This window comes from Myotis davidii, unplaced genomic scaffold (genome assembly GCF_000327345.1).
Source record: "Myotis davidii unplaced genomic scaffold, ASM32734v1 scaffold479, whole genome shotgun sequence".
NCBI classification, from domain to species: Eukaryota; Metazoa; Chordata; class Mammalia; order Chiroptera; family Vespertilionidae; genus Myotis; species Myotis davidii.
Genome location: NW_006289825.1, coordinates 94,714 through 104,355, shown reverse-complemented (window position 1 = coordinate 104,355; position 9,642 = coordinate 94,714). Strand labels below are relative to the sequence as shown.

At 55.1% G+C, this 9,642-nt stretch overlaps 1 protein-coding gene across 1 annotated transcript in view; it reads right to left on the bottom strand.

Annotated features, from left to right (window-relative positions):
* ADAMTS10 (ADAM metallopeptidase with thrombospondin type 1 motif 10) overlaps positions 1 to 9,642 on the bottom strand; it is a 20,662-nt gene that overhangs the window by 9,435 nt on the left and 1,585 nt on the right. Inside the window, exons 3-15 of the mRNA XM_006762651.2 lie at positions 9,506 to 9,642; positions 8,996 to 9,152; positions 7,944 to 8,161; positions 6,485 to 6,568; positions 6,243 to 6,388; positions 5,805 to 5,848; positions 5,554 to 5,659; positions 5,324 to 5,470; positions 4,986 to 5,127; positions 2,134 to 2,241; positions 1,646 to 1,791; positions 1,493 to 1,556; positions 275 to 377 (exon numbers count right to left, since the gene is read on the bottom strand). The exon at positions 9,506 to 9,642 is cut by the window's right edge and continues 35 nt beyond it. Of these exons, the coding sequence (XP_006762714.2) occupies positions 275 to 377; positions 1,493 to 1,556; positions 1,646 to 1,791; positions 2,134 to 2,241; positions 4,986 to 5,127; positions 5,324 to 5,470; positions 5,554 to 5,659; positions 5,805 to 5,848; positions 6,243 to 6,388; positions 6,485 to 6,568; positions 7,944 to 8,161; positions 8,996 to 9,152; positions 9,506 to 9,642 (1,602 nt within the window). The remainder of the gene's footprint in view (positions 1 to 274; positions 378 to 1,492; positions 1,557 to 1,645; positions 1,792 to 2,133; positions 2,242 to 4,985; positions 5,128 to 5,323; positions 5,471 to 5,553; positions 5,660 to 5,804; positions 5,849 to 6,242; positions 6,389 to 6,484; positions 6,569 to 7,943; positions 8,162 to 8,995; positions 9,153 to 9,505) is intronic.

The following is a 9,642-nucleotide window of genomic DNA, read 5'->3' as shown; positions in this document are numbered from 1 at the left end:
GGAGTCCTGCACGCCCCCTGGGGGGCATGGTCCCATCAGACCAAGGGCCAGGAGGCCCTGGGGCTCCCTGCTTGCTCCCTGGGGGAGGTGAGGCCAGGAGGGACAGACCCCAGATCCGTGAAGACTAGGCAGGCTAGGTAGATGGAATGGGGGTTCCCAGCATTCAGTCTGGTATTCTGGCTCCTTGAGTGAGGGGAGGGCTCAGGGCAGACCCCAAGATGCTGTATCCACCTGCTGTTGGATGCTCGCACGGCTTCCTCAGCCCCTGACTCACCTCCTCGGTATGTTTTCCACGTGTAGAATTTTCCACGGAAGGGGACGCTGTCAAATTCAGAGCACTGCATTTCCCTAAAGTCCTGGGAGCCAGGGGGACAGTCCTGGGGGCACGAGATGGGAGAGGGAGGGAGGCCAGGTGTCCAGGGAGGGAGTTAGGGCAGAGGCCTAAGGCGAAGAACTAATGCTCAGAGCAGAGATGAGTTGGAGGAGTAAGGCTGGAAGCAGGGAGGTCGGGAGGCCAGGAGGGGGCTGTGAAGGGTTGGATGGTAGCCAGGGCTAGGTCCAGGCAGTGGGGCTGGAGGGACAGGTGCATTTGAGAGGGACTAGGTGACTCATCAGATGTTAGATGCAAGCTGGGGATGATGCCTAGGTTTCTAGTTTTAGACCTGGGGCCTTTCTTGAGAGAGCATATCTATAAAGGAGCCAGGCAAACTGGGGAAGGTGCCCAACTCTTTGCGAGTGTGAGGGGCATGTGGACCCCTCAGAGACATGACCCTACCGCCCATCAGTAGCTCTCCACCCTCCTAGCACTCCACGCTGTCTTGTGTTTATTGGGTGTGTGCACACGAGATGTGTTTACTCCGGGATGAGCCAGGGGGATCCCAGCATTAAAAAGGGGCAGCAGAGAAGCGGAGAAAAGGAGTGCAGCCTAGGAGGGGCTGGGAGCGCAGGGCTTGGGGATGCAGGCGAGGCGGAGTTTTAGACAGGAGGCACAGCCCAGGTCAGAAGAGGGCTACTGGGCTGGTGCCAGAGAACTCAGAGACAGCTTTGGGGCAGGGCTCTGGGGATACTGGGCCATGCAGGGAGTGGGTGTGGAAGGCTCATCTATGCAAGACTTGGCAGGAGCCCGGCCGGTGTGGCTCAGTGGTTGAGCATTGACCTATACCCAGGAGGTCGAGGTTGGATTCCTGGTCAGGGCACAGGCCGGGGTTGCCGGCTGGATGCCCAGTAGGGGTGTGCAGGAGGCAGCCAATCAATGATCCTCTCATCATTGATGTTTCTATTTCTCTCTCCCTTCCTCTCTGAAATCAATAAAAATATATTTTAAAAAAAAGAACCGGAAGGAGCTAGATCCCCCGGGAGGCGCCAGGGGGTAAACGGCCTGGGTGGGATGGGGCATGTGTCGAGGGGCAGGGAAGGCCGAAGGCCTGCAGCGGCTCCTTGGAAGTTGATTTATGACTTTTTTCCTCTGAGGGACGGGGCTGGGGGAACTCACATCAGTGTTGCAAGAGCGATGCCGCCGTCTCTCGCCCAGGCAGTACTTGCCCCCGATGGTTGGCCTGGAAAGGGTGGGAGAGCAGGAGAGGATGGGGCAGGGGAAGCAGGGGCGGCCCCCTCCATTTCCTCCTAGGGGGTCCTGAGGACTGACCTGGGGCTGTCGCAGTGACGGCTGGAGGAGGACACGCCACCGCCGCAAGTCCGGCTGCAGTCTCCCCACGGGGTCCACGGGCCCCAAGCCCCATCCACGCCCTCAGGTCGTGACCCGAAGGGGACGCACACCCTCTTGTAGCACCACTGTGGGAGGGGTGAGTCCAGCTCAGAAACCCTCAGGGGATCGGTGCTCCCCTCCCACCCAGCCAGAGGCCTCAGCTCCCCTGGAATGGGGCTGAAGTGGGACAGAGGTGGGGCTCGAGGACCAGGGTGCAAACAGATGGCAGAAGGGCGTGGCCAGGGAGCCAGACGCAATGTTCAAGGGGCGTGAAGCTAGCGCTGGGACAATGGTGCGGGCGGGGCTGAAGACGGTGTGCGGGTGTGGACGCAGGTTAGGGGCGGGACCGGCAGGAAGCAGGCGTGGCCAGAGACCACGTGACCCTGGAGGCAAGGCTTGGGATGGGGCGGCCCACGGCCTGCGCTCACCCCCTTGTCGATGGCGTGTGTCTGGCACAGCGTGCCCTCTGCGGCCGGGATGCTGTTGGTGATGCACCGGTTGCTCTTACTCAGACACCACAGCTCGCTGCAGACCTCCTGCGGCCGAGATGCCCGCTCAAGCTCGCCCTCCTCCTTCAGGACCCAGGCTCACTGCCGGTTGGGCAGTGGGGCCCTGGGTCTCAAGGCATCTTCTTGGATACTGTGGCAGGGTATGGCCTGGGCCCTCCTCTCTGCCTACATACGCACTGCACTTACTGAACACCTATGTGTGGCATACATTCCCGTGGACATCATTCTCCCAATTCCACTGCGAGAAAATCAAGGCCAGGTCAGGTCACTTGCTGAAGGTTACACAGCTACTAAGGGGCAGCCTGGTTATCATCCCAGACCTTTGACTGAAGCGTCTATGATGTAACCCGTCATCAGTTCAGTCCCTGGCACCTCCTGAGTTTCTAGAAGGAACATGGGGTTGCTGAGGAATGTAGAGGAAGGATTCTGGATTCCTTTCTGGGATGGGCAAAGCAGCCCACGGAGGTGCAGTAGTTCAGAAAGATCAGGCCTGGAGGTGGCTCAGGTCAGGGCCCCGTCTCTCACTTCTCTCCAGTGGGTGGTTCTCCTTGTTCCCTTCACTTAACTGGGGTCGTTCTCAAAGATTTTAATCTATGAAGGGTTGGGAGAGGACAAGCCAGGCTGGACCTGTGTGGGACTTTCCTCGGAATCCTGCTTGGGCTGGGCCAGGGCCTAGCAGCAAGTCCTATACCAGTCCCAGGAAGTCACTCCAATCCTTTAGGTCCAGTTAATATCACTGGACAAGCCCCATTGGGCTCAGGTGTGGCCAAATCGTAGGTAGACTCTCACTCACATCCTGCCCAGGCCCCAGGCTCTTTCCCCTGTGAGGTGGAGACCCTCCAGTCTCCTGTCTGTAATCACAGGTAATCTCCTGAGAAAGGGATCCTTCCAAGCTTCAAAGGTGTGGTACTGGACCACTCAGTGGCCACAGGAAGGGACCTTTTCTGGGTCAGCTTCCGTGAGAGACCTGTACATACATGAAAAATTTGGAGGGTTGTCCTGAGATCTCCCTCCAACACCCTCCAGGGTCCCTGCCTTTTGCCCTTTCAGAGGATACTTCTCAGCTAAAAACTCAGCCTGGTCTTCTGGCTTCAGATAGCTTGCATCCTGGCCATTTGTAAAAATACCATGTGCTCTGACGCCTCCTGGAGAGAGTGCCTATCCCAGCCCGGCCTTCCCTCCTCCTCACAAGGACACACTGGAATATATGGATGCTTCCACCCTGCCACTTGCAACACATTTGCTCCCTCTGGACTACAGTTTCCTCATCTACAAGATGGGCCTTGCCTACATAACAGGTTGAGAGGCATGTGCCGGAGTAGATATGAAAGGGCTTGCACAGATGCCCTGCTATCGAGTAACAATGACCACAGCTAACCCTGGACCAGACACTAGGTAAGCCCAGCTCCTTAGACATATTAACCAATTTACATGTAGTTAATGACTCCCCTCTGCCAGGAGGGCAAGGAACACATTCTTTGGAAAAATAAAAGGGAGAATCAATTTAACCTACAGCTTGCACTGATCCATGTTTGCTGTCTAGCACCTCCTCCCCTCCCCCACTTCTATAAAATTTGGTCCTAGAGACCTGGATTTAAATACCAACTCTGGGAAAGGCACTCTCCCCATGCCTCAGTGTCTTCATCTGTAATGTGGGGATAATAGGACCATGAGGAGCTTAAATGAGATGATGCATATCACATACTTAGCATATAGTGAATGCTCAGTAAATGCCAACCGTGATCATTGTTAGGGTACCTGGGGCACAGCAGATGCTCAAGGGAGCTTCAGAATTCTATTGGAACTCATTAGAGAGTGCTATAGTCACCAGACAAGTTAGGGTGTGGGGGCAAGAGAGGAATGTCAATTACACATACATTGATCCAGGGTTTACCTCCTTGTCTAGCACTGAAATGAAGTGAGGGCATTTTAACAGCTGCCTACCCCCTGTTTTGGGTTAACGTGGCCTTAGCTTGGACATGGCCTTGCAAACTCTGACCTCCTGAGTTTGGAGGGTGTGAAGTATTGGGACTGGCTCAGGCTACTAGGGCCGAGGCTGTGAGGAGGCGGGGAGCGTGTTTTGGGAATTAGGGGAGGTGGGCAGGAGAGGGGCGGACTCCAGCTGAGCTGGTGGCCCTGGTGGCTGAAGCAGGAGGCCAGCAGGCTCCAGCTCCCTGGGGGAAGCTGGGAGAAGGACCCTCGCTGGCTTCTTTATGTATAGCCGAGGCTTTGGGAGCTGAGTCTAAATTTCAGGGAAGAGTTGGGGAGTAGTAATGAGGTTCAGAGCTCGTCCAGCCAAGGATTGGGGCCAGCAGATCGGTGTACCGGTTGGTAGGGGATGTGGGGAGTGCAGACAAGGTGTCTCTGGAAGGCTCTGTCCAGTTCTTTGCCAAGTGGGGAAAATGGTCCTTCCCCAGGGAAGCGATTTCCACCATGTCTGAATGTTTGGGTATAAATGGCCAGTTAGTGCTCCTGGGACTCTAGTCCTGCAGCAGCCTGATATGCTGCACAGAGGGTGGCCTCCCAGTCTCCCCAGCCCAGTTCCCAATCAGGGGTCTGGAGAGCCAGGAGATCCCACTCTTGTCCTCAATCTTGTCTGATTGTGACATTTGTACAACCCAAGGCCCCTCTGTGCCCCTGGGCCCCATGGGGCTCACTCCTCTTCCTGGCTCTCCCAAACCCACTGCCTGGGGTGGGGGTGCCCATGTAGAGTCACCCACCCCTGCAATCCCCTCCCCTCCCAGGAAGGAAAGCAGGAAGGCTCTCTCTACCCCGTATTTACACTGACGCGATTTGACTCCATGCTGGAAGCGGCACTGCTCATCGGCATCGTAGGCCTGGCCGGGCGCCACGGTTGGGTACACGAAGTCCTGTCTGGGGGGCCGGTTGTTCAGGCAGAGCCCCAGACCTGAGCTGTGGCAAGAGGAAAGCAGCTGTCATGCTGGGGGGCTGCAGGCCAAGAGCTCAGGGGGTCCGGCTGGGTGGGGTCCCGGGGAGCAGCCCCTGCAGGCGACACAACCCTTCTCAGAGGCAGCCCTGATATCCAGGGGACCCCCGCCCCGCAACCTGAGTGTGAGCCTATAGGCAGGAAAGGCGGGTCCATCCTCACTCCAGGAAGCTGGTGATGTAGTCGCGGCTGCAGGATGACCACACAAATGGGTTGGTCTTCATGGTAATGTGGGCAGCCATGAGCTTCGCTGGGTCCTGGCCCCGGGCCCCGCAGCTGTTCCCTACGCCGTCATGGTTCATGCCAAACCTGGGGAGAGGAGTATTGGCTCTGCTGGGTGCGATGAACCTGCTGGACCCTTCTGTCCTCCCTCTCGTGTCCCCGGGCCTCACGTGTGTCCGATCTCATGGGCAATGGTGAACGCCGTGGCCAGGCCAATATCCTCATTGATGCTGCAACTTCTCTCGCGCTCACACATCCCTCCCACAGGGGCCAGACCTGGGAAATGGGCACGTGGGGTGGGGCTGGGGCTCAGAGCTGTGCTGGTTGCCCCCATCCACCCTGCAAAGTCCCCACCCACACCAGGGCCAGGGCCACCCAGCCCACTGCCTTCATAGGTGCCAGAACCTAGGGGCATGGGTACCTAGTGTGCCGCAGGGTTTGTTCTTGTAGATGCAGATGTCATAGCTGTGGAAGGAGACGGGGGCGATGAGGAAGCTGGGCTGCCTCCCTAAGCCCCGATGATGCCACCATGCCTGTTTCTGGGGGTTAAGTTCTGCTTGGGAGTGCTACCTGCCTCTCACCCGAAGCCTCACGCTCTGGCTGCAGCTTGCCTTGGGGATAATGGGGCACATGACTGACTGAGAAATGAGTGAAGGAGTGCAATAGCACTCAAATGGCCCAATGCCCGCCTTCCCAGATTCTTAGGCTCCCAGCCGCCCCCCCATGTCTGGCTCCCCAAGGGGGCAGCTGAATAGTCCCAGCCTCTCCATCTAGCAGGTAGTCCCCTGCTTGGACCTGGGTGGTCCCCTAAACTACCCATTCCCCTGGCCCACATCTTGGAGGCCTCCCCAACCCTCACCGCGTGATGAGCACTGCTGTGTCATGGTTGGCCACACCGTTCTCTGGAATGGCGTTGCCATGGCCGCTATGGTTCACAATGGATTTCTGCCACTTACAGAAGCTGTCCAGTGACTTCCCGGCATGGTGGGTGATCTCCAAAGTGGGCTGAGGATGGACAGAGTGAGGTGTGTGGGCGCCAGCCACCCCAGAAATGGGCAGGCGGCACTGGTGTGCAAGGAAAGGGGTGGGGTCCTCCCGCACCTGGTCCTCTGTGAGCAGGATGAGCCGTGTTACCAGGATATTGACGATGTTTCCCAGACTCGAGTCTTGGAAAAGTTTGGCAACCTGACCTCCAAGAAACAAGAGAAACGGAGTCTTAAGAGGGGCCCAGAGTAGCAAACAATGAAAATGCAATGATAATAGCTCGCCTTATCCAATTCTTACTGTATGCCCAGCCTCAGGCTAAGTCTGTCCATATACCTTTGCTGATGAGCAAACTGATGCCCAGAGAGATTAGAAAACACAGCTGGTAGGTGTCATAAGTGGGATTCAAGTCTGGTAAGCCTGCCTGCAAAGTACTGGTTGCTTGCCAGTACATTTCTTTCTGACTCACCCTTGCTCAGCTAGTCAGTTTTTTTTCGCCCTTCATTCCTCCCCTGCCAACCCCCTGGCTTCCTTGAGTCTCTGCCCAGAGATGGCCTGAGGGATGTGCTTCATTCCGTGGCTATCTAAAGACACCAATTTGAGCATCACTAAAAAAGGTGGAAGTGTGGGGGCAGGAAGCTCTAGAGATAGTGGTTAGAGGGAAGGAGGTTGTGGCCCAGGGGTGAGAGGGCACAAAAGATCAGGTCACACCATGCAGTGATCCTAGAGCCCTAGGCTATCAATGCCCCAAAGTGGAAACCCACAGAAACCCTAGCAGTTTCTAGCAGGTGTTAGGAAATAAGGGAGAGAGGCAGGACTGAGGAAGAAGTAGTGGAATCAGGTACGCTGTCATGTGAACATTGAGCCATCTGTCTGCTGAACTTTTTCTTTCCCTTTTTGCTTCAGTGAAACAAGAGCACCACTCATCAAGCCCTTATTATGTGCCAACTGCTCTATCTGGTTTCCCTCCCACCAACTCTCATGCTCTGTTGTAGATACTATTACAATCCCATTTTACAGAGGGGAACACAGATTTAGAGGGGACCAGAGTATTGAGATCTAATATGGCTACTGAATGCGGGTCAGCGAGGTCAGCTGTATGAATTCATAGGTAAGTGTATGAGTGAGAACTCTACCTGCATACAGATGTGTGCCCATGTGTGTACTGATAACCTCAACAAGCACCTGCAAGCTGCATGCTCATTTTTATATAGCAAACAACTATGCAACTCTTACTGTGTACCAAGTGCTTCATCTAGTCACTGCATCCACCTTCATCTTATGAAGTGAATACTATTATTATCCTCATTTTACATATGAGTGAACCAAGGCAGAAGTGAAGTCATTTGTCCAAGGACATACAAATAAAAAGTGGCAGAGCTGAGATTTCAGCCCAGGCTGGCTGGCTTCAGAGTCCATGCTCCGAGGCGCTGTGCTCTGCAGTCTTCCTTTCTCACCCTGTCCCCCCTCCATTCTGTTTCTCTAGCCTCAGGTAGCAGTGACACCCTTTTCCTGACCTCTGGAGGCTGGCTCCAGGTTCTTGGGGCTTCATTCCCTGGGAGGGGGAGGCACTTACAATGTTCATAATGGCTAGCACGTACTGTTCCACATCTCGGCGCCCGTGGTAGGCCACCATCATCTTGTCAGCCACGACCAGGGTCTCCACGTAGCGCTCTCGGCTGACGGAGCGCTTCAGGCCCAGCTGGCTGCGCTCCGTTTCATTGCCCAGGGGCCTGGCCGGTGGTGGCTTCAGGGTGCGCAGCCACCACGGCCGCCCTTTCCACGGTTTCTCATCTGGATGGATAATTTCTGGTCATTACACTGCTTGCTCTTTTGGTCCAAGTCCCTGTATGCTGATCCACCTGCCCAATGGGCCGTCAAATATCTTGTTCTTTTGCTAGTGGGTATTTCAGTTGTCCAATGTCTGGTTCTAGAAATGCTACATTAAGTGGATTAATGCTCCATCTGGTTCTACACGATGTGGCTACCCTACTGCCCAACTGGCTGGCTGAACAGCTGCCGGGCACACCACGACAACTATGACTACACAACTTCCTGACAATCCACCACCTGCATGTCTGTGTGTAGCGGCTAGACTCACTGCTGGAACTGTATATTTTCTTGGCCTTCCAAATATGGAGCTTTCTAATCAACACACTGCACAACTGTCTGGCTACAGAACAAAACAACTGCTTTTGATGGCCCTACTGCCCAACTGACTGTGCCTTAGCCTGTGACACCATCCAGCTTTCTGTTTGTACAACTGACTGTGGTTGTCTGTCTGCCATAGTATCCTAATCCCAGCCTCTCCAGTTATACAACCATTGAATGTCCCAGAGCTCTGCAATGCCACCAGACAGCCACAGTTTTCTAGCCAGACAGTAATCCTGGAGATGGTTTTAGACCCAAGCACCTGTATGGCTATCCAGCTGCCTGTTTCCTGCTGGACCACTGGTCTATGGCAGTGATGGATGGGCTGTTCCCCACTGTTCCACTGTCTGACTGATGCCAATCCTCCCCTCACATAGCTGCCTGCCGACCTTCTGGCTAAGAGACACTGCTGCCTACCTCTGTCTTACGGTAAAGATGTTGTGCAGCCCCTTTGCCCGTCCCCAGAGACAGATGTACCTCTCACTCCACAGGCTGTGTCCAGGTGGGGGTGACGCAGGGAGGAACGCTTGTACACCACATGGGGGCCACCCTCCTCCGGGCCCTGGCCCTGTTTGGTTCCACTTTGTAGAGGCTCAATCAAGTATTCTTCCTCATCCGCCACAATCAGGCCATGCTGTGGGTGGGGGAAGTGGGACAGAGGGCACGGATCAGGTCCTGGTCCCCAGGACCCCTGGGGCCATATCTCTTTATTTTGTTCCTTTTATCTTCCTGGTTTAGGTTGCTACTCCTTTTATAATCTCTTGAGAATGATATTTAGCTGATTACATTTCAGCCTGACCTAATGCTATTCATTTTCCTTTAAGCACTGCTTTAGCTGCACCCTAAATGAGCTAATTCTTTTGATTAGCTCAAAATACTTTAAATATTTCCATTGTGATTTCCTCTCTGACTTATATTTAGAAGTGTTTTTCTTAACTCCCAAACTCATTGGCATTTCCTCCCTGCTTCCCAGAATCCTCTGCTCACCAGGCCCCCACAGGTGCTGATGGCCACATGAGAGCTGTCAGCCTGGCCCTGCAGGTGGCCAGCATAGAGGCAGTGGGGCCGGGCTGCCCTCTGCCAAGCCAGGCCCTCCCGTGTCCAGTACTCCACAGAGACATGTC